Genomic DNA, 24496 nt, shown 5'->3' on the forward strand with positions numbered 1-24496 from the left:
TAATTATACATTTATTTTTAATTTTGTTAATAAAATACATCTCTTTCGAATTTGTCCTTCGTTACGATTTGGTATATGTAGTAAATCATTATATAAACAAAACAGCTGGCCCTCGTTTCAGAAATCAATTGTCATAATACAAATAACCAAAATCGATTGAATATGGACGCAAAATCTGATGAACTGTGTTTAAAAAAAAAAAAAAAAAATCTGATGGAGTTCATATTGGAGCATACATTCGACTTCAATAGTAGATAAATGTTTCTTTTGGACTACAGCTTAATTATCCAAATTCGCTTTTTTCTGTCATTGAAGTTACATGCAGAATCTTTTTAACTTTCATTTTAATTTTAATAAGATAAAAGAGAGAATTTCTTAAAAAAAAGAGAGAGAACAACTTGTTTTATTTTTTGTGAAAAGATTGACAAAAAAGGTCATCAGATACAGTCACTGATTACAATTTACAAACATGATCAAAGGACAAAATGTTGCATTTTTACAGTTTGGCTTCTATAAATCAATTACATTACTCATTCTTTGCTCAAACATATGATAACGGACTAAACAGTACAGAGCTCTGTATTCTACACTTGTCAACTACAAAAACGAAACAAATCAATCATGCTTTCTTGGCTTTGGTAACCAACAATAATCTTCTCCTTCTCCTCCCCACGAATTTAAGTACTTCGTCTATAAGAACAACAGGAGCTGAAACAACGAGTACCAGCAGCCATTCGTTTAAACTCAATGGAACAATGCCGAACACGTTTGCAAGAATTGGTACATAAAGTATCAAACAATGTAGGCATAGAGAGACCGCCATGGCTAAAAGAAGCCAAGGGTTCCTCCATGGAGGCATCTGGATCAAACTGTTGTCTTCCGAGAGAGCGTTCAGAGAATTAAACATTTCAATCGCAACCAAAACTGAGAGAGAGAGTGTCATTGCCTTGACCTTCCCGACAGAAAAGTAATCACAAGGATTTGAAAAAGTGATCAAACGGCCACCAACAACCGTGTATGGGGAAGCTGTAAAATTTGACCAGGAAGAGCATTCTCCCCAGTGGCGAAGTTGAGATAGTTCGACTAGCGTGTGCCCATCTTCAACTAAATTTATCCCGAGGAATGAAGGCCGAGTGTACCACAAGATGAATACTCCAACCGTAGCAATGCCAACGTATGAACCAATCACCTGGTCGAAGGTATATACACAAAAGATGAAATGAAAAAGTGTCGTCATTCTAGTAAGATGACAGTAACTGTAAAATGGCTGACCATATAACGGAAGAAAACCCAAGAATTGATTAGAGCATCATTGCTTTTCCGGGGTGGTTTTTGCATTATATCAACATCAGCAGGGTTGAATCCGAGGGCTGTGGCGGGTGGGCCATCTGTAACCAAATTCACCCACAGTAGTTGCACTGGTATCATGCATTCTGGTAATCCAAGAGCAGCGGTGAAAAATATGGATACGACCTCTCCAACATTTGATGATATCATGTACCTACATAAACAAACCTTTTGAATCGCAATTTTGGATAATTATCAGACGCTAAAGTACAAGTACAAGTACGTTTTCAGATTTGCCATCTTTTCTGCCGGCTTATGATATTCGTTGTCAAGTTAAACAATTTTCCATTTTAGTGGTTGGCTCAACTTAATCCAATCATCATGTAATCCTTGATTATTTGCCAATACAGTGTTGTTCAACTAGAAAAAGATAGTATGAACCTTATAAAAGCTTTCATGTTATTATAGATTGAACGACCCTCAGCAACCGCTGACACAATAGAACTAAAGTTATCATCAGCCAAAACCATATCTGAAGCTTCCTTGGCAACCTAACAAGAAATGACGTCGAAGGAGACAACATCAGAAGAAAAAAAAAATGATAGGAAAAAAATAAACTCAGCTTGTAATGGCACAATTACCTCAGTTCCAGTAATTCCCATAGCAATACCAATATCAGCAAGTTTCAGTGCAGGAGCATCATTCACACCATCCCCGGTCATTGCGACAACTTCTCCCATGTCTTTTAGCATCCTCACGATGTCTTGCTTATGCTTAGGCTCGGCTCGAGAGAAAACCTTGCCACCCGGTTTCGACAAAATATCAAGTTGTTTTGAGCGAGAAAGGGACATGAACTCTTTGCTGGTAAAGCTTTTTCCTTGAATATCCTCACCCTCAGAAAACAACAGAATTTCCCGACAAATAGCCTCAGCTGTGGACTTATTGTCTCCAGTGATTACCATGACCTTAATTCCTGCTCCTCGGCAATCCTCTATTGCTTTGTGGACTTCCTCACGAGGAGGGTCCTATTATGTAACCAATGAAGGGCATAAGAAATATATAAAGGGGCTATGATGAACAAATAACATACAGCAGCAAGATGAAACGTACCCTTAGGCCGACCACCCCTACAAAAATTAGTCCACTTTCTATAATGGCGTAGGAGGAATGATCAAGTAACTTTTTGTGGGCTGGGTGATTATCAGTATAATAGTCGGAAAGTTCCCCCAGTTCTTCTTTATAAGCCAATCCTAAGCATCGCAGACCCTTTGAACTCATGTCCAGGTGTCTCAATAGAAGCAGTTGCTTACAGGGATCGTCAATGGGGATGATAGATCCACCAGCAAGTTGGACATGGGAACTACGCTCCAAAAGACTCTCAACCGCACCCTGTGTGAATATTCAATATTTTGGCACTCCTATCTCATCAGATTATATGATTTTGAACTCACATATTTAAACAAAAATACAGTTTACCTTGACAAGGAGTCGGTTGTGCCCACTAGGCTCACGGACAATAACACTCATTGATTTACGGACACGATCAAATTCAAGCGTAGCAACTTTTTTCGATCTTTTATTCCACCACTCGCAACAAGCTAGAGTTAAAAAGTGATTAAATACAGAGTAATGTCGCCAATAAAAAAGGTCGAACAGAAATGATGGGATATGATCACTCACCTAGTTTAACTGTGTTGCAATCAATCAAATAGCTCGATAAAAGCTTCGAATTACGGATTTTGTTCCTCACCTCACTCTCTGGAACTCCCATCTTTTCAACTAAAACCTTAAGGGCTGCTTCAGTTGGCAGTCCAGTTGCTCTGAATAAACGACCATCACAAAATATTCCAGCATCATTGCAAACTGCACAAATTTCAGCCACAGCTTGCAAATTGGCATCCATATCAGAGCATTTCCAGTCAACTATTCCTCCATCCTTAGGATCATAAGTTGTACCTTCAACACGGAAAATTCTCGATGTTGTAGCGTCTCGTCCCAATGTAAGGAATTCCGTCACAGACATCTGATTCGTAGTCAAGGTACCAGTTTTATCTGAACAAATAACAGTTGTACATCCTAAGGTCTCCACACTAGGAAGCTTCCGTACTATAGCATTTTTTTGGGCCATTTTCCTTGTACCAAGTGCTAAGCAGGTGGTAATTACAGCAGGAAGACCTTCGGGGATGGCAGCAACTGCTAGAGCGATTGCTATCTTAAAATAATAAGTGCATTTGTCAAAAGAGAACTGGAAGTTAAGAGGCCATCCATCGACAACCTCCCATGTGAGAAAATATTTGTAATTTATTATCCACACCATGAGACAGATGAGGCCAATTGCAATAGTAAGCCTATTACCAAACTCATCTAGTTTCTTTTTCAAAGGGGTCTCGTTTTCTTCCAACGATGCTTCATGTATTTGTGTCTGTATCTTGCCAATTTCGGTGCACATTCCAATGTTCACAACGATGCAGATGCAACTACCATTAACAACCGTCGTTCCAGCAAAAACCATGTTTTCTTTGGCCTGCAACTCACAATCATCCAAGAATATGGGATTGGTTCCTTTCATGACCGGCATTGCCTCACCAGTCAGTGAACTCTGCTCGACTCGTAAGGTCAATGTTCTCAAAACGGCAACTCGCATGTCCGCCGGAACTTTATCCCCAACTCGTAATTCTACAATATCTCCTGGTACAAGTTCACGTGCGGGTAGATCTGGCACCAAATACCCATCTCTTATTGCCTTTCCAGTATCACATTGCATTTCTTTTAAAGCTTCGAGCGCTTTTTCGGCGTTACCCTCTTGCCAGACACCAACAATAGCATTAAGGATCAATATCAAGACGATTACAAAAGGTTCTACATATGCTTCGAACCCTGACTCGCCGTTGTCATTTCCATGCAAGTAAGCCAGAACAAATGAAATGAAAGCTGCCACCAAGAGTATCTTCACAAGCGTATCATCGAATTGTTCGAGAACGAGTCTCCAAATAGGTTTTCCTTTCTCTTTGGTAAGTTCATTCCAACCGTATCGCTCTCGCCTGTTCTCCACCTCGCTGGTGCTTAGACCCTTTTCAAGTTTCACTTTGTACTCTTTCAAACATTGCTCAACAGACCATGACCATGCCTTGAATGCTTTTTCATCAAAAATTTCCTCCATCTCACTCTAAGACAGGAGTTCACACAACTTTCCTAAATCTCAGCCCAAAACTCACATCCCATCCCTATGGAAATCCAGTCATTCATACAGTGGATTGTCTGCATACCGTGGAAAATATAAACGTAATTATCGCAAAAATAAACTAAATTCGGAATGGGAACAGTCCATTTTATCAATTGACAACACTCGCCTACACATCCTGGCCCAACGACATTAATTTAACACGGAAAAAACAAACGGTTACAGCTTTAATTTTCCAACAACTGAACACAGTAAACGTATATCCGTAAACTCACAAAATTATGGCCATTTATTGCCTGTCGATCGAACTCTGAGAGAGAAATACAGAGAGGTGGGGACACTGGACGGGGAACCAAAAAAGGTGGTCGCACATGATTTAACGTTACTAAACAAGCGAGAAATCAAATGGGTGCTAAATTGAAAACATATTAAAGCAAGCAAGACACATTCATTCTACACAAGTTCCACTTACAGACCGAAAATGGCAGACAGCATGAAAAAGATCCAGTCTTTAGCATATTTTGGGGAAAAAAAACGGTTGTGCGTGAGAACGAAGACAAGTTGGCTTTCAGACAAAGCAACCAACAAAAAAAAATGATGCAATGCGGTTTGTATATCTATACACACGCGCGTGTGTAAATTTATTAGGAGAAAACAGGATTGGAAAAGTATTTTAATGGGTTGAGAAATTATTAATCTAACTAATTTATTTTACATGGAATGATTCAACTCGGCGTGAGAATCCAAAGAAAAAGGATACAGAAAGCAAAAGAACAGCGTAATTGGACCTCAACTTTTGCAGCAGCAGTTCGTTGGTTGCTTTAGAAGTGGGGAATGGGGATGGGGACACCAATCTGTTTATGAGTATTGACCCTTTGGTTTGAAAATCACAGTTTTTAGAATAAACGTGATATTGTTTATGTTTTGTTCTATTTTGAAAAAAGTATTTTTTTGGTTTTTTCCAAAATAAATAAAACCAACACGCTATTCGCTGTCACCTAAATATTTGTAACTTGTTCAATCATATTCTATATTTTTCCACACAACTATTATTCTCAATTCAATTCAGTTTAGAATGATTCTCTTACAACATTTGACAAAGTATAATCAGTTTACATTCTTTTTATAAAATAATAATCTCGGTCCAAACGGAATTACAAAATGCCGGATCTGTGTGACCAGAATATATTTTTTGTAAAAATATTTTTATAGAAAAATCGTTGACTAGCTACATCTATCTATATATAGATATATATATAAAATAAAATACATAAATGTGGCCCATGACAGCATGGCAACCTACCACTGGGTCACCATTGACCCGTGACCCATGGGCATATCATATCCCGGCCACACATTTTTTAAAATATATATATATATTTAAATTATTTTCAGTATTTTGGAATGCCTGTGTAAATTGTAATGAGACAAGAGGAGCCATTTACATTTGTGAAGTTTCATACATTAATATTTTGAGTGCAAGTGCGTAACATACATACATTACTATGTCATAAAACAATTTTTGAGCAATTACAAAATTTGAGTGTTGAATTTTGCTCGACCGTTTTCGACTTTGTGATTATAAGTTGGAGAAAATCATTTTGTAATCAGAATAATTTATTTTACTAGCTATACGATTTTAGGAAAAATAACAAACAACTTAATATAATTTTCCGATGAATAAAAAAGAAATCGATGTGCTCGAGTTGTCGACTGAAAAGTCAACATTACAAGTTGTCGACTGCAATATGTGACATCTTTGTCATAAATTTGGAGGCCAATAATTTTTAACATTTTTATATGTAAATTTTAAAAATAACCGATTAAAAAGTAACATATTTTATTTCAATATTTAGCACAATTCCAGTTTTTAGCATACAGCTATTCATAATTTCATATTACATTTATTTTTTCATGTGATGGTTATAAATCGACCAACCCCTTTCCCTACGGAACAGCTACTAAATTCACGATTCACGCACCCAAATTTATGACCAAAAAAAAAAAAAAATCAAGTACAGCAAAAAATACATTATCCCCCATAATTTAGAACCAAATAATTATTATTTTAACTATAAAATAAAAATCATATCATAATTAATATTTGAACTTTAATTTTTAAAATAGCTTCAAAAAAAAACTTTTAATTTTTTAAATCAAACACATTTTCACAGTTTCGATCATAATGCGTAATCAAATCCAAACTTTTCAAAAGGAGCATTAATTTACTAATTAATTTTCCTAAATATCTTATATTGCAAAAAGCCCTCGTAGAATAGGAATACAGCCATTATGCAATAAAAGAATTTTGTATTCAACTTTTTTCAAATGTTAAAGTATATATGACGACTTATACTTCATCTTACACAAAAATCTTAAATTTGATACAAAATATCAACCGAAACCCAATTACAGCAAAAATATTCGCCCCCAATATGAACCTTGACGCCACGATCCTATTCCTAGTGCATTATAAAGCCATCTTTATCATTTATTCGCAGTATTCGACTTTCTCCATCCACGATTTTTCCCTCTCTCTGTCACAATGTCTAAAAGCTCACAATTTTCAATCCTATAACCAGATTTTTTTTTTTTCTCTTTTTCATAAATTGCGAACGTAATTATAGAAGATATCTCCATTAGCGATCAAACTTTAAACTTCCCTGACTCGTAAATACAAATTACAAAAAGAACAAAAAATGCATTCAAATCATTATGGACGAGTAAATATATAATAATAATAGATAATAAAAAAAAATAGCATGCAAACAACAATTTAGGCCGTTAGATCAGATAACCGATAAATACGGCATAACCATAACCCATAATCAGTCAAAAACAACCCAAATCGTTCCATTCTTCCCCAACAAAAACAGCTTAGATCCGCTATACATAATACATACAGCAACAGCCAACATATATATATATATGTATTAATACTATGCATACATGTGTTCGAGTGAATCTAAGAAAAGACTCACAGGCCCATGAGCTCCGGCGACGATTCAGGAGGCGGTGAAGTAGAAAACCGGCTGAAGGACGAGATGGAGGCAGAGGAAACAGGCGGTGGAAAAGGACAGAAACACGAGGCCGTATACGATTCTGAGAGCCATTGGGGAACGAGAATTTTAGGGCTACGTGCGGAGAGCAAGGGGGGAGATCCAGGATTTGGATTTGGATTTGGATTTGGATTTGGCATCTGGATTCTTCCTCCCACTCCCAATATTTAATTTAAATGGGTAAAGGAGAAAGAGTGGCAAATACTTTATATATAATCATTTTTGACTTTTGAACTCATCATCTGCCCGTACACGTGTCTCGTTCATCTGGTAGACGTTGAGATTTATTTTAAAAGTCTAAAACAATAAATGATCAATAAATTTATGTAAAGATTTTTATTTTTATTTTTATTTTTTTTAGAAAATGTAAAGATTTTTATTAATTGATTAACAATTATATTATTATCTGATCACGGAAACTTTTTTTGGTTTGCATAATTTACTTTTAATATCTTTTCTTTTTATATTTTAAAAGGACAAAACATGTTTTTTTTAAGGAATGACAAAGCATGCGCTTTTTTTTTTTTGGAAGGTAAAAGCTTTAATGAGTAGATATTTTTTATACGGTACAGATATTCTTTACTGAGACGAGTCAAACTCGATCTATATTTATAATCAATAATAAAGATTAACACTTATTCTGTGGATGACTCAAATAGAAGACTTAACACAAAATTGACTCGTGACACCGTATCATCATAGTATTTGTGTGCTATATATATATATATATGTATATGTATATATAAGTAATCTAAGAGTAAATTTATCTAGCAATAAATCAATTAATACAATAGAGTGTCACACTTATGTTGGTTAACAGTTACGTACGTATAAAACTATAGTAATCTTATATGACATCTGTTTATAGATTATATGTATATTTATATATGTATATGTAGAGTTTCGATCATATGAGCAACCACCATAGCAACTACGTGAGCAACAACTGACGTGTCAATCATTCATTGGATGTACAAGGTGCTACGTCAGCTATTGCTCACGTAGTTGCCCATGTAATCGAAACTATGTATATGTATATATACATACAACCAAATCAAGAATGGACAAATAATATTATAATATATTGGTAAGAATTATTCTGGTTTTCCAAAGAATCCTAAGGGAAAGGGAACCATGCATAACCTTGATTCCATCATGGAACAAAAACCTGAGCGTCGAACAACGACACCCTGACATAATTGAAATCGATCCCCTTCTAGCCTTTCATCTTCTTAGTTCTCCCAACGCGTGGTGCACTCATATTTCATATTTGCAAGTGCAATTAGGGATAGGCTTAGGGTTGGGAACCCAAAATTGTATAACAAATACTCCTGTAATAAAGTTTCATGGGTTAATTTAATGGGACGGATCCCTGCGATCAATTAAAAAATATTATTATTTATGTCAAAAATATCACATTTCATTGTAAATAACAATAGAGTCAACTCGTTTCACGTGATTTTTAAAAAAGAGTGTATAATAAATTTTCTAAATTGAACTGATTGATGATCGTACTCATATGTGGGACACATATTATGTCACAACTTACATGCTAACACTGGTGGAGCCAACCCTGTGCCAATGTGGGTTTTTGCCCACATTGTACCCAAAAAATAAAACATGTACATATGTATGTGTGTGTATATATATTTATATATATATATAATTTTTTATCCAAATTATAAATTTGTATATACTATTATTACATTCTCAAATATCTATGCTGAATCCAAAAAATAACAAATTTGTTTCCTTTCATAATTTTTATACCCAAAATTTAGGCTCAAATTTTTACCTGTTATTATTACATAGGTATACAGTTAATAATTTTCTGTACAATGTTTTTTCCTCACGAATCACGAACGTCAGACGCTTGACGCTTTGATTTAAAATTATTCTAATTTATATTACTTACTATTTCACCTTTTATATTCTCTATAAAATCCAAAATTTCACCAAAATTTAGGTTTTGTTTTTATTTCATTGTTAGTCAATCATTCAATTTTTTTAAAAAAATTTTGTGTTTTTTTTTTTTTTTTTTTTGCAATTGAGAATGAATTCATGTTTAATTTTCGAAAGTAGAGTATATTTTCTATCAATTTTTTTTATTACAGGTTTTGTACACGCTATTCTTCGTCATTTTCGGCATTTTAAATTCAACTAACAGTTTCTATTGGTTGTGTGTAAATTGTGTTCGAATCTTAGGAAATATTATTTCAAGTTCTCGATCGATTAACCAGTGTTTTTTTTAATTAATTATAGTATATTGTTGCCTACACTGAACATAAATTCTGGCTCCGCCCCTGCATGCTAGTAACGAGTGTGCAACAACATCCCACCGAGAACGTACGTGTATGTGAGTATTTGCTGAGGTAACATTTCCTTATCTGATATACAGAAACATCACCTTAGTCGATGCTCACATAGGTGTCTATGGTAGATGCTCACCATATCAAAACTTAGGGATGACAACGGGGCGGGACAGGTCTCGGGTTTGCGGCGGGTCTAATCTGGGTTAGACCCGTTTGATCCGCCAAATTAAAATATAATTTAAATTTTATTAAATAAAAAAATTAAATAAATTAAAAAATTAACAAATCATCATTAAATTTATTTTTCAAATTTATATTAATAATATTTAGGACAAAAAATATTCTTACAAGTTAAAATATATTATTTTTTGTTTAATTAATAATTAATAACAAAAAAAATTTATAATAATATATTTTCATATTAAAAATATCATAATATATTAAAAGTATTTAAATCCAAAATATTATAAACTCAAATTAAGGATAAAATATTGAATATGTAATATAAATAATATAATTATATATTATTAATATATATACATATATATTTAACCTATTTTAAATTTATATTTAATATATATATTTTTTGCGGGACAGGTCCGGCCAAACCAGGGACCCGCATGTGGACCCGCTTGACCGGGTCTAAACCCACCCGTCGGACCGGGTTCAATGCGGAGTCGTGTTTAGATCCGACCCATTACCATCCCTATCAAATTAAACTCATGCACACCCAAATTTCATATGGTGAGCACCAATCGTGGATATCTATGAGAATAATTGTTGAGATGATATCCACTTATTGGATATACAAAATGTCACCTCAACCGATGATACATAGATGTCTATGGTGAGTACTCACCATATCAAAACTCATACACACAATTTTGATATGGCGAGTGGACACCTATGTGAGCACTTGTTGAGGTGTGACATATATTTTTAAGATATAGAGAGTACAACTTCAACTGATGCTCATATAAATGCCCGTGATGACTGCTTACCACACACAATTACACAAACTTATATATATATATATAATAACTGTATTTTCTCATAAATGTCTGTAGACATAAAATACCGTTGATATTAACTAATTTATTTAGTCTTTAAATATTAATATTCTATTTTATTCTTACTAACTAAAAACCAACACGACCACTTCTAAATATCCAATTACACGGTCAATGACACAAACCCACTTCTCTGTTTTTTTTTCCCCATAATTAATAGCATTTGTTTCTTCAAAATCTTGAAATTATCTAACCTCATTTTTTAAAATGATTTTTAGCCCAACGAAATGCATATAACTAAATTGTTTTCAACATGTTAAAATTTTATATAATTTTAACTAAAAATAAAATTTTACATAACACGTGCGCTCTGACAGCTAGTATATATAGTGACCATGAAAAGCCCACAAATTTTTTGCAAAGTTGGCAAGATTCTTAAACCGAATTATCGCATCTAACAAGAAATCATAGTAAAAAATGATGCTAATCCATCCTCGATTCCAACTTTACCTATAGGGATGGCAACGGGGCGGGGACGGGTTTGCCATCCCCATCCCCGTCCCCGAATTAAAAACCCATCCCCGTCCCCATCCCCATCCCCGGTTCTACATATTCGGGGAATCCCCATCCCCGAACCTGTGGGGACTAAACCCTCATCCCCGAATCCGAACCCATTGTAGAGATGAAAATGAGATTGTGATGGGGTGGATCTTCGAACCCGTGGGAAAATCCCCGAACCCGTTCCCGTAGACATCAAACTTAAAATATTCAATTTTCCAACAATTATCTTTTTATATTCCAAAAATCATTAATATTACATTTTTATGTACTGCCTTAGAAAATGCTCAAACTCTAACTCTAACTCTAAAATTTTGACAGATATTCATAAATTCTAGATTTATATAAAAAAAATTGAGACATTTCAAGTCTCAAATATCAAATAATTCAACTTAGTGATTCAAATATCTTTAACATATATACGTTGAAAATTCTAAGTAAATTCAAGAAAAATTTATTATATGATGATGAGTGTGTGTCTTTATTATTATTATTATTTATTTCTAAAAAATTGCCATCCCTCTAACCTTCTCACCCAAAGGTCCAAACTCTACTAAAATCCAATGCATTCCTGCACTAGTTGGCTGCCCACCTAAAACTTCCTCTCTCGGTCACCAAGCACCCCCTAATTTCCCTGATTTTCAATCTCTGAATTAGAAATATAAAAGATTTCGTTCTCGACTTGTTTCTAATTTACAGTCCAAAGTTCAATTTTTGTGAAATTTACGAGAGAGTGGAATTTGGGTATTTCAAGAATTATATCATTTAGAAACTACGGATGTCTAGAGTTGGATAGTGTTAGCCGAAGTTCCAAATTCTTGATTTTTAAGCTTAAAGGGTACGAACTGGAAAATGGACATCCTGAGTTTTGGGCTTCCCATGTCCCAGTCGTTCATCAGTAACCGGATGACTAGATCTGTTTTCAGACGAGAGCCCGAGAATCAAAATCATAGAGTTGTTTGTTTTGACTCTTTAAAATGGCAAAACATTAGCGACTACCAGTTTCTTGATTCGGAATCTATGGTTGGCAGGGCTAAACGTGGAAAAAGAAACAATCTTCACAGTTTGAAATCAGTGATTGATGCAGAGAAAATGATGGAAAGTGAGGTTCCACAGACAGAGGGTGGTTTGAAAAGTCAAAACTATGATGCCATCGTCGTGGGTTCTGGGATTGGAGGATTGGTGGCGGCAACCCAGCTGGCAGTGAAAGGTGCCAAGGTGTTGGTTGTGGAGAAGTATGTGATCCCAGGAGGAAGCTCCGGGTTTTACCAAAGAGACGGATTCACATTTGATGTTGGATCATCGGTTATGTTTGGTTTCAGCGATAAGGTTAGTTTATTACAAGCATAATTTATGATCATTGATGCACGACATATCCACTGTTAAATTGTTGAAGGGACTGTGAGCAGGTTTAGACTCAGTTATTTTATTGTTGTGTCGTATCGGTTCATTTGAAAACTTTTCGATTCATACTAATAACTGATTTTAACCTTTGGGCTTGAATATATGAGTAACTTAACTACCACTATTTTCCGATAACCAACAAAAAAATAAAAATGGTTCTCTATTCATAGTTTTGGAAAAGTCGGATACACATTTACTGGCGCAGACTTTTACTCAAGTGTACATGATCATAAATTGTTTAAGGTGGTTCAGCCACTAATTTGTGTTGCCTCAGTTGTTTTGTCCTGCTTCTTTTGGTTGTTATAGATGTGATTATTATATTTTACATCTTCGTTTTTCTAAGTGGTTATTGTTCATTAAACAGAAATTGTGAATTCTTTCAGGGAAATCTAAATTTGATCACGCAAGCATTAGAAGCAGTTGGGTGTAGGATGCAATCTATACCAGACCCAACAACGGTTCATTTTCATTTACCTAATGGTTTTTCTATCCAAGTGCATAGACAATATAGTGAATTTATTTCAGAACTTGTCGCAAAATTTCCCCACGAGGAAGAAGGAATTCTCAAATTCTACGGCGAATGCTGGAAGGTTTGTATTGATTAAGATGATTTTTGGTGGTTCAACTCTGTTGCTTTAAACTAGCACTGACAGTTTCAATGTTTGTTAGATCTTTAATGCCTTGAACTCGCTGGAGTTGAAATCCTTAGAAGAGCCTATCTATCTGTTTGGACAATTTTTCAAGAAGCCTCTTGAATGCTTGACTCTGGGTAGTTAATCTATTTTTTTCGTTTTGTGTTTGTAGTCTGTTTTATTTATAAGCATGATTGTATTAGAATTTTTTTTTTTTAAGCTATCATTTGGATTAAGCTATTACAGTTGGTTTATCTTATCTTGCTCATCAGAAGAATTGCATGTCAATTGATTTGAGTAAAGTCTAATCATTATTGTGTAAACCTGGTGATTTAACCTGAAAATACAGTGTTCAAAGTAAATATTGGAAACTCATCTACGTTCATGGCATCATGCATGAGCTCACTGGTGACTTTTGAACCAAGAACATTTTTATGCCAAGTTAAATACCCACTATTATTTTGTTCAAAAGCCTTTACTGAATCATAAAAGTGAAAAGACCCTGTGCATTAGATTATATTTAGGCAGTATGATAAATCAAAATGGTATTGTGAGAATCGTCAATTATCGTTACTGCTTTCACATATAATTTTTGTTATTTATTATGAATTGTTCTGTTATAAACAGCCAAAATTTTTCAATCAGTTGTTGATCGATGTTTGTGTTGTTCATCTCAGCCTACTATCTGCCCCAGAATGCAGGTGATATAGCTCGGAAGTATATTAAGGATCCTGAATTGCTCTCTTTTATTGATACTGAGGTGTGAATGTGTGATTTATACATCTTGACAAAAATTTAAGAACTTGAAGCTTTGTATCAACTTAATTGATTCTTTTTTATCAGCTATTTGATTTGGATTTTTTTCTGACAGTGTTTTATAGTGAGCACAGTCAATGCTAAACGGACACCTATGATCAATGCAAGCATGGTAATCTTGTTTAAAAGTTTTTGTGTCTCTTTCAGTTATTCATATCCAACCTGTTCCTAATTTATTTTGGGTTGATTTTTTTTATTTAAAAAAAATGTTAATGTGTTGAATTTTGAATAGCAGAAAAATAGTAAATAGATCAATCAACACAACACAACACAACACAACACAAGATTTACATGGTTCAGTCGCTTAAGTGACACTTAGTCTCGCTCAAGCTTTAATACGCTTAATCTCGATTAAGCAACCATTTTTAGCAGGGAAGATTTGATTTATTTTTCTGAATGAAAATATTTTTATAAATGTATATATTTATTGTTTAGAATTAGAACTTGAAACATCTATTAAGTATTATATTTATGGTAATTCTATCATGTTGTTTAATGTTTGACTTAAAATAATTAAAATTGTAGTAAAAATTGAAAGCATTTTTTACGCTTAAGCGAGCTAATTAAAATTGTAGTAAAAAGTCAAAGCTCTTTTTTACGTTTAAGCTCGAAAAGCTTGAAGCTAGACCTCAATGCTACAACGTACTTCTCGCTTTTTAAACCCTTGCTTGCACCACACAATTCCCATAAGTTTAAATTTCATTTTGATCTTAGTTTTCACTACAATCATCACCTCTTTATATCATTGAAACTAGATTGTGATAAATATATTAGGAAATCTTTGAAGCTATAAAACTATAGAAAAATATATCATAATTTTAATCATATCAAATTTGATTTTAGAATGTATTATTTTTCTAATATTCTTCCTTACAGGTTTTGTGCGATAGACATTTTGGGGGAATTAACTATCCTGTTGGTGGAGTTGGGGAAATCGCAAATACATTGGCAAAAGGTTTGACTAATCATGGGAGCAATATAATCTACAGGGCAAATGCAACCAACATTGTGATCGATAATGGACAAGCAGTAAGATTGAGCACAATCTTTGTTTGTAATGGTGTTTCTTGGTTATTCTTGTATCATCATGCGTGAGGAGTTACATGTTTTGCATCACTTTCTTGTAGGTTGGGGTTAGGCTATCTGATGGAAGGGAATTCTATGCTAAAACCATCATTTCAAACGCCACTAGATGGGATACTTTTGGTATGTGCACAAAAGTTGTTTGATATTGAAATCAACTTCACTTATTGCAATTGCCCATAATAATCTTGGCCATATTTGGGGAAAGTTAAATCGATTTTTTATTTTATTTTTTTATAGAAAAGCTCTTGAAAAAGGAGGTTTTGCCCAAAGAAGAAGAAAGATTTCAAAAGGCTTATGTTAAAGCGCCATCTTTTCTCTCTATTCACTTGGGGGTTAAAGCGGAAGTTTTGCCATCAAATACGGATTGCCATCATTTCGTCCTTGAGGTATAATGATTATATCAGAGGTTCTGAATTAGTTTTCTTCTTATTTATTTTCTTGATGTTCTGAGTTCTTAGGATGATTGGAAATATTTAGAAGATCCTTATGGAAGTATATTCTTGAGCATTCCAACAGTTCTTGACTCATCATTAGCTCCAGAAGGAAAGCACATCCTTCACATTTTTACAACTTCTTACATTGAAGACTGGGAGGTATTTTACTTAAAAACTTTTGTAAATAAGAGTGTTCAATGCCTTTTGTCTTTTATATCAGTGGGAACCATTATGACGAGGCTTTTTTTTATTATAGGGTCTCTCTCGGAAAGATTATGAAATAAAGAAGGAACTTGTGGCAGAAAAGATAATTAGCAGGCTTGAGAAGAAATTATTCCCTGGACTTCAGTCATCCATTGTTTTCAAGGAGGTGTGACAATTTCTTCCCACACATTGCACCAAAGTTTTACTGATTACTTAGTTGTGTCTCTGGATAATTTTATTATTGTATTGAAATTGTTGTTCTAGGAAGTTGCATCTTCTAATATCGTTCATGTCACTCTAATTCACTCTCTCTCTCTCTCTCAGTATTCTTGTCACCGTTTTAGTTCAAATATTGGGATTGTTCTTATATCTTGCTCGCCTTCTATATGTGACAGGTGGGGACCCCAAAGACACATAGGCGGTACCTGGCTCGAGATAGTGGTACCTACGGCCCCATGCCTCGCAGTACCCCAAAAGGCTTATTAGGAATGCCATTCAATACAACTGTAAGTTAATCCATTTGTTATTCATTGCGGCTTATCGAGCCATGTATGGAAAGTTATTTTTATTAATCTTAGTTTGTAACTCTGGACATTTAATGGATTTATAGGCTATAAAGGGCTTGTATTGTGTGGGAGATAGTTGCTTTCCTGGGCAAGGTGTTATATCTGTTGCCTTTTCAGGAGTTATGTGTGCACACAGAGTAGCGGCAGATTTAGGTAAGAGACTTTATTAGTTTCTTTATTTACTTGGATAAAATGTCCTCTGATGTAATATAGTCAAATGAGTAGATTTAACCCTTACATTTGATGTAATCAATGCATACATACATTGTTTTTTTTACGTTTTGGGGACGTAGAAGAATACTCTTTTCTTTGAAAACAATTTCAAATTTCAATCTATTGGGGAATAAGTTGAAGGGAACAAAAAACGGAGGTAATTGATTTTCTCCAACAATTTACTTTCCTTAAACTGTTGCTGATCAATTCTCCAACAATTTACTTTCCTTAAACTGTTGCTGAATGACTAACTTGAAAAAAGATAATCAATTAGAGCTTCCTGAGCTAACAACACTCGTACAACCACCAAAAGGTTTTTGATTGGTTGATAAATTGATTTGCTTTGCTTGTTTAGATTCAGTTGATTTATGTTTTCTTTGCAATTTCATGTAGGATTTGAAAAGAAAAATGTAGTTCTTGATGCGGCTCTTCTTCGGCTACTTGGTTGGTTGAGAACTCTGGCATAACATTCTTCATGAAGTTGAAGAAAATATATAAGTTTTGAACGGAAAGTATGGGCATGATGAGCAAGAGCAAGCAATCAAATGTCAATCACTCCTTTTGGTCCGTGTAGATAGAATGTGATAGATGCAGATAGAGGTACTATACGGCAGCTTGAATTTTATATATTCTAGTAAATAACCTTTTATTGGAGCCTTCTTTAAAATTCTATCAGCTTCTTTACAAAAACTAGATGAGATTGGCTAATCCTCGAGGGGATGTCATTCAGTTCATGCTAAAGGTGATATGACAACCTCATTGTACAACCTATTATGAAGAAACTTGGTGATCAAACTTTCATGCACACAATTGAGTATATCATACTGAATTTGTCTTCAACAACTCCACAATACACACTTTTTCCTAACCTAAGCCAAAAGCTGGAATTAGAACCTCTTTAAGAGGCAAAAAAGTTCCAATATACAAGGAAGTAATTATGATTCAATTTTTTCTTGTCCTGATGGCTTTGTCAAAAGTCTTGAAACCAAAACATTGGTTCTTCTGTAACCATCTGTGGTTTGTATTGCTGCCAGAACATCTAAGCTCCTGGATGGATTTTCATTCTTCTCAAAGATAAATATGCTAGGAGTCGGTAGCCAAAGACCATGGCTAGCAGAACTCCAACTTCACTGTAACCGCTGTCTATTCTGATCCCATTAATCGAGTGACTGATGTGTTGGTATTGCACTTTGAGTAGAAGCTTGTAGGTGTGATAGTTAAACGAGAGATAACGAAGCCATGATATGAACACCGGGACATTCTACAAATTATTAAATCACATATTATTTTATGAATTTGATGCTTTTTAGAAGATGTTACGTCATTGTATTTTAAAGTTTTGGAACTTACCTGCACAAAGAATCCCCCAGCCAACATGAAGGTCATCACAGTGACTGAGGCCAGGGTGGTTGCTCTTTTCATATCCATTAGTGTAGCACCGATGGCTAGCCCAAGTCCCTATTTCAGAACACGTGTTAAGTAAATCTTGTGTAGGGAATTATCTCGTTGAAGCAGTGAGATGATCAGGTAAATGGAAGAAAGGCACACCTGAGCTGCTATAATGCAAAGAAAAACTGTCACCATCGTGAGGAAAAAGGAGCCAGCATTCATTCTTAAGCCTGCCATAAAATATACAACAAGAAGAAAAAGTACTGGCAGCAATAGGTCTAGCGGAAGATCACTTGTGGTTCTAGCCACAAAATACGCGCTTAACCTATACATGTCAGCTGCTCGCTCCTTGCTTAGCATGGCTCTTTCCTGAGGAAACGTAAATATGGCAGTGAAGACTGGGAAAAATCCCCAGAAAACAGCTATGAAGAACAGTAATCCAGCCTGCAATAAAATATCTTTTTAGATTATGACGGATACCTTGTTTCAAGGGGGATTGAGTACTGCTAATACTGTTTTAATTTGGGTAATTAAATTTGTATAGTATCGACTATCGACTAATGACTTTATAAAGTTAATATAGATAACCTGATCTTGAAGTTCTTTGGGATTATCACCACCAGATTGCCACCACAACAATCCCAAGATAACTGCTGTTGCAAGAACCTGAGTAATCCTTAACCAGCTGAAGTAGTCATTCTTCCGTTCTTTTAGTCCTCTCCAAAATAATATGGAATATTGTTCATACCAGCTTGCTCCATATTCTCTCTTGGAAGAACTCAGTTTAGACTTCATTTCTTCATCCATGGATATTGGCTCCATAATATTTTTCTTCTCATGCACAGCAACTCGTGCCTCATAGGCCTCCACGAGATACTGGATGAGAAAAATTTCTTTCTAAATAAAGAGCTTGCGATGTTAACACATTATCTTTTGCTTATTTTAGCTACGTAAAAAAATCAATCGACCACCGGTCTAAATTTCTCATTTGTTGTTTCAAAACATATTTTACCTCATGTATAACTGCAGGGTCAATCTTTCCACTCTTGGTTTCTGTGTTTCCCATTTGAACTTTGTCTTGGAATTCTGATGGGATGGAAATATCTGTTACATTTCCATTTGCTAGGTCAAGCATGAATTCTGCTGGGTTCATTGCTATAAGGGGGGAACATCCTATGGTAGAAAAGTAAATCATTGCTTCTGATGCCTTTCCAAAATAAAGCAAGCTCCCTTTACCAAGTAAAATCAACTTGTCAAATTTAAGGAAAAGTCGGCTTGACGGCTGATGGATTGTGGTGATTACTGTTTTTCCAGCCTGCCACAGTATTAGATATATTATATAGGTGTTATAGTATTGGAATTGGAATCCTTAAAATGAGAGAGAGAGAGAGTGTGTGTTATGGTCGGGGAAAGAATTTAAAATTGCTACCTCTGCTATGTCATTTAAGGTCTCGATTATCCTCGAAGCTGTCGTAGAATCCAGGCCAGAAGTAGGTTCATCAAGGAACAACAGTGATGGGTTGATTATTATCTCGTTTCCGATGCAGACACGCTTCCTTTCTCCACCTGAAACGCCCCTAACGAAGGAGCCGCCAATTATTGTGTCTTGACACCTAGTCAAATTCAAAGTTGCATTGATCTGTCAGGTTTGTTGAAAAGCTTCAGAATCGTTTACATCTTTTTTCTGTTGAAAGAGTACGATATAAGTCTTAAGCTTAAAGTGTCAGGGGAATCCATTGTTGTTAATTACCTCTCAAGACCCAGCTCGTGTATGACATCCATGGCTCTTTTATCCTTTTCATCTTTTGTTAATGTCCTTGGAAGTCGCAGTCGAGCTGCGTATGTAAGTGTTTCTCTTACTGTAAGGTTGGGAAATAGAATGTCGTCTTGTGTCACGAACCCGATCCTGTTTCAACAACAAGGTAATGTATAGTTCATAACAAATGTGTTCCTGTGGTTTTTTGCGACAAATTTTTGATCCCTCATTGTATCAAACTGTTGATATATGAATTTTCTGGTGAGTTAACCATTGTCCCGTGACTATCTTGTAGCTCTATTTCTTAGGTATATTTTTGCTTGCATAATATGCTCAAAACTGATCTTATACTATGTTGAATCACTTCAACATAACTCACCTGCTTTTTAGTGACTTCGAATATGATTGATCGTTGTAAGTTATTGAACCACCAACTGAATGCTCTGTTACTCGCCCTCCGAGTAGACTCAGTAGTGTCGTCTTCCCGCTTCCCGATGGCCCCATCAACGCTAAAACCTCCCCCGGAACAACTGAGCCTGTAATCCCATTCAAAATATCCTTCTCCACCGTTGAAGCTATTCCTTTGAGAACCAACTTGTATGTTACATCTGTGAACTGCATGCATGATTGAAACGAGACGTTTTAAGGCAGACGCACCCCAATTTCACACATCATATTCAATTACAGTAAAGAAACCTCTGTTACATTCATCTCTACAACCTTATAATCTTATCATTTAGGTGATTTTGTTGGCCCTTTTGAGTTTCAACACTATGTTTTATATAGCTATACACTGTCCATTTTAACTAATTTGCTTGGTGTTTCAAGGGGAGCTAGTCTTGTACAAAGATGCCATGTAAAATGAAATTCATGATCTGTACAAGACTGAACCTGATAGATACCAAAGCGATATGTTCAATAAGTCGTATTGATCTGTAAAATACCGTCGATTCCTTCCTGCCCAAATACATAATATCAGACTATTGAACTAGGGATCGACTCTAACATGACCATCAGTTAAGGATGTTTTCGACGTGAAGAAAACGAGCACGTCTAGTCTACGGGTTTGTATAACGCACCTTTAGGTAGATTGGTAAGGTGGGATCTGCGTGAAATTTCTTCCTACGCCTGCCTGCCTCAAGATCTTCAGCTGCTAATAAAGATAAGCAGCACATTGTGCACGAATGTTACCCAGAAAATTACTTTTTCATGCTTTGCATGAAGTGCATATACATCGTTACACTATACAATCACAACAAATGTATTTTTGTTACTTCTTTAAAGATTGAACATATATATATCTAAATAAAAACCCGTAGTTTGTGTTGGCAGATTGATGAATTTCAAATTCATTGATTTCAAATGTATTTTTATTGTTTGTATAAATAAAATCATAAACTTCAAATACACCCTTTATATTCATATTCAATATTTTATGTTATTATGATGTATTTCAATTTTCAAGTTCAGTAAATAATTGTGTCAAATGAAATTCATTATACAAAGTAAAAAAATTAAGGTGTAGATTTAAGACTTGATTTATCATAAATAATAAAACTAATCGAAATTCATGAATTCCAAACTATCAATCCAAAGCAACCATAAATATGAATTTCACGTTTCTCTTCCAATTGATAAACCAAAATCTTGGGCATATAATAATTTAATAATTCCTACATATACATGTAAGCAAGGATTTATTGTTTGGACAGGATAACTTGCCTTGAGAATAGGGTAGACGAGAGAGACTTATATAGATGATAATTTAATCATTCCCCGAAAGATTCATATTATTGGAAAGTTTGTGAACCACAATACAATACTATGCCTCTTTTACATGGGACTACAACACTCAAATTAATGCTTCCACGTCTAAAAATCGAATTTCTAGAAATATTTCTTATTATTATATAAAAAAGGGGTCCAAAACCAAAGGAAAACCGTAACTTTAATTTGACCCTCAAATAATACAATCTTCTAAATTCATTTATTTTCCCCTAAATTTGGATTCTAAGTCATGCTAACATGGCTTTTAATCGGACGAGATTTTCTACTACACGTGGTGTTATACTTCATGCTATAATAAATAAACATAATAAAATTGTCTCATAAAATATATATATATATATATATATTTATGAGTTTTGATATGGTGAGCACCTATTATGTGCACCTGCTGATGTGACGTTCACCTATTGGATGTAGAGGATGTCACGTCAGCGATGCACACAAAAGTGCACATCAAGGTGTTCATAATATCAATTTATTATATATATATATATATATATTGCAAAATGTAGTAGAGAAATTAGCAAACCCGGATTTGATAAAATATGGCGATATACATGGCTCACTATATTTGGCAAGTAATGTTGTAAATTATGAATTATGATCAATAAAAACGAACAATGATTAATAATTTTTTCTTGAATACATATATACTGATATACATGCAAAAATGTATATAATATTAATATGATTCATATACATACATGTAAAAATGTATAATAAATATACTCAAATAGATCGAAGTTAAAGGACGTACGAGTTTCATCATCACTAAATGGCTTGAAATCATCAATGTCATCTGGTGGCACGGTGAAGCCAGTGAAGGAGAAAGAGAAGCCTAAGCTGGCGCTGGAAGCTCGGCTCAAGGCGGCGCCGCTGCTCAAATCCTCCAGTTCGATTTTCATCTGTGCGCTTCTCGACTTCCGAATGTGTGCGTTCTTCCCGGGGGAAGCTGCCTGCAGGAAGCTCCTGCTCGACTTTCTTGAAAGATTGCCGCCACCCTCCGAGCCACCTCCAGGCGCCGGCGCAGCAGCTGCCGTCGTCGTGGCGTCGGTGGACGAAAACGGAGACTTCATCGAAGCCAGCGCCGCCGCCATCGTCTCCACTAGCTGATCGGATTTAGTTCGAAGAAGTCCGACCGTGGAGTTCGTTTTGTCCGTAGCCATAACTTGTTGATTGTAATTTAATATATAAATTTCCTGCATGGGATCATATATAATTCAAGATTGTAAAATTGATAAATATATAATTATAACAAAAATGGATATCCTAGTTTTATTCTATTTTTATCTGTTCCGTATTTTGATATTGAATTAATGGGAAGTAGTACATGTATGTACACTTACAGAATTTAGAGAAAAGGTTGTGTGATGAAAGCAAATTGGAGTGTGGCGTCTGAAGGGAACTGGCGCGCTTGCACTATATTTTATAGTCTTTTATAAGGGCCAATCATAGAGAATCTTCAAGTTACATAAATACCCCTCATTTTAATGGAAAGAGTTTTCGAATCAAATAAGCATAGGTCATTTTAAAATGTCAATTTTTATTTATTTATTTTTTGGGGGGTTATTTTTAGTCTAATCTGGTCAATTTTTTTTATTTTTTTAAAAATAAATTCTTTCAACTTATTTATTATACATTTGGAGAAGCCATTATTTTTTAAAATGTGGCTGGTCAGGTCCATTTTCTCAATTTTAATTTTTTCTTTTTTTGTTAAATGGATGCGAAAAAATCACACTGATAAACTAATTTTTTTAAAATTGAATTTCAATTAATTTAGAGTTCAAGTTTTAGTTTATGTTGTTTGTTCGAACTTGATCATTGAGTTATATATAGAATTAAGATTTGTTTTCCCCACCCTAGAGTGCAAGGGAACGATGAGCGCAGCTCAACTTGAAGCCTTTTATTTTTAAAAATTTTATTTTTCAAAAGTTCACGCTAACATCTGAAAAAGATGTTTTTAAAAAATGTAAGACTTATAAGTTGGACACAAACTAGCTAACAGAAGCCCAACTTGTTTTTTTTAAAAAAATTTAAAAATAAAAGGCTGGGAGTTGGGCGCCAATTACTCAACTAAGGAGCGACCGGAAACAAAATAAATCTAGAGTTATATATATATATATATATATATATATATATATTGTGTTTGAACTTGTGTTTTCCTCTCTTGAAAGAATTTTATTATTATTATTATTATTATTATTATTATTATTGTTATTATTTTGATTTGATGCAAAAGATCTTTCGAAAAATATTTACAATATTAATGCTACTTGAAAAGTATTAAAATTTTCTTTCCCCACACTTTTATTCAAATAAAAACTATTTATGTGATTTTTTTAAGACTATTTAATTTATGTGATTTTAAACACATTTAAAAAGTTCAGTTTAGAAATGTATTCTCTTTAATTGGGGTTCTTTGTATTCAAATTGGTCCAAGCTGAATGCATGCATGTCTCAAGTGATTAAAGTTTGCATACTATCAAATAAAATGTTTTATATTCGAATAAGTACTCTACTCAGAACATATTTGAACTCATGAACTAAAGCTTTATAAATTAAACTTTAACACAAAATCATGAACAAATGAGTTTGTTTGTCATGTAAACTTTATGATTAACTTTTTCAAACAATTTGTCAACTAGCAATGACTTTTTCAAGTGTACTGATATGGAAACAATTAGCAATCAATTTCGGTCCAATGTCATTCCTCTCTACCGTAGACGTGTTCGGACAATTTTTGCCATCCCATTAATTCATGTCACACCGCTTTTTTGACGCGGATTAGGTTTGTATATCAG

At 34.5% G+C, this 24496-nt stretch overlaps 3 protein-coding genes across 11 annotated transcripts; 1 reads left to right on the forward strand and 2 right to left on the reverse strand.

Moving 5' to 3' along the window:
- Positions 1–403: 403 nt before the first annotated feature.
- On the reverse strand, positions 404–7703 carry LOC140886871 (calcium-transporting ATPase, endoplasmic reticulum-type). 5 transcript variants are annotated; one of them, XM_073293769.1, is made up of 8 exons: positions 7450–7703; positions 2968–4545; positions 2764–2885; positions 2398–2676; positions 1929–2312; positions 1729–1838; positions 1273–1501; positions 404–1189 (listed from the first exon to the last, which is right to left on the reverse strand). In XM_073293769.1, the coding sequence occupies exons 2-8, from the start codon at positions 4445–4447 to the stop codon at positions 620–622; spliced, it is 3174 nt and encodes a 1057-aa protein (XP_073149870.1). In that variant the 5' UTR covers positions 4448–4545; positions 7450–7703; the 3' UTR covers positions 404–619. The 5 variants fall into 5 exon arrangements, with proteins under 5 accessions (XP_073149870.1, XP_073149874.1, XP_073149871.1 ...); XM_073293773.1 differs by lacking the exon at positions 7450–7703 and adding an exon at positions 5257–5275; XM_073293770.1 differs by lacking the exon at positions 7450–7703 and adding an exon at positions 4945–5223.
- Positions 7704–11943: 4240 nt separating this feature from the next.
- Positions 11944–17453, forward strand: LOC140886873 (prolycopene isomerase, chloroplastic-like). Its single transcript, XM_073293779.1, has 13 exons — positions 11944–12736; positions 13195–13401; positions 13481–13580; positions 14121–14203; positions 14315–14371; positions 15136–15288; positions 15387–15465; positions 15583–15731; positions 15804–15938; positions 16036–16149; positions 16379–16489; positions 16594–16702; positions 17156–17453. The coding sequence occupies exons 1-13, from the start codon at positions 12260–12262 to the stop codon at positions 17227–17229; spliced, it is 1848 nt and encodes a 615-aa protein (XP_073149880.1). The 5' UTR covers positions 11944–12259; the 3' UTR covers positions 17230–17453.
- Positions 17454–17579: 126 nt separating this feature from the next.
- Positions 17580–23089, reverse strand: LOC140886872 (ABC transporter G family member 22-like). 5 transcript variants are annotated; one of them, XM_073293777.1, is made up of 11 exons: positions 23042–23089; positions 22453–22894; positions 20987–21057; positions 20287–20522; positions 19902–20057; positions 19581–19764; positions 19164–19466; positions 18740–19027; positions 18311–18595; positions 18113–18220; positions 17580–18023 (listed from the first exon to the last, which is right to left on the reverse strand). In XM_073293777.1, exons 2-11 carry the CDS (start codon positions 22859–22861, stop codon positions 17802–17804), a joined length of 2262 nt encoding a protein of 753 aa, XP_073149878.1. In that variant the 5' UTR covers positions 22862–22894; positions 23042–23089; the 3' UTR covers positions 17580–17801. The 5 variants fall into 5 exon arrangements, with proteins under 5 accessions (XP_073149878.1, XP_073149876.1, XP_073149877.1 ...); XM_073293775.1 differs by having other exon boundaries at positions 18740–19048; XM_073293776.1 differs by having other exon boundaries at positions 20987–21060.
- Between the last annotated feature and the right edge of the window lie 1407 nt (positions 23090–24496).

The sequence above is a fragment of the Henckelia pumila genome, chromosome 3 (assembly GCF_033568475.1).
Source record: "Henckelia pumila isolate YLH828 chromosome 3, ASM3356847v2, whole genome shotgun sequence".
NCBI lineage: Eukaryota > Viridiplantae > Streptophyta > Magnoliopsida > Lamiales > Gesneriaceae > Henckelia > Henckelia pumila.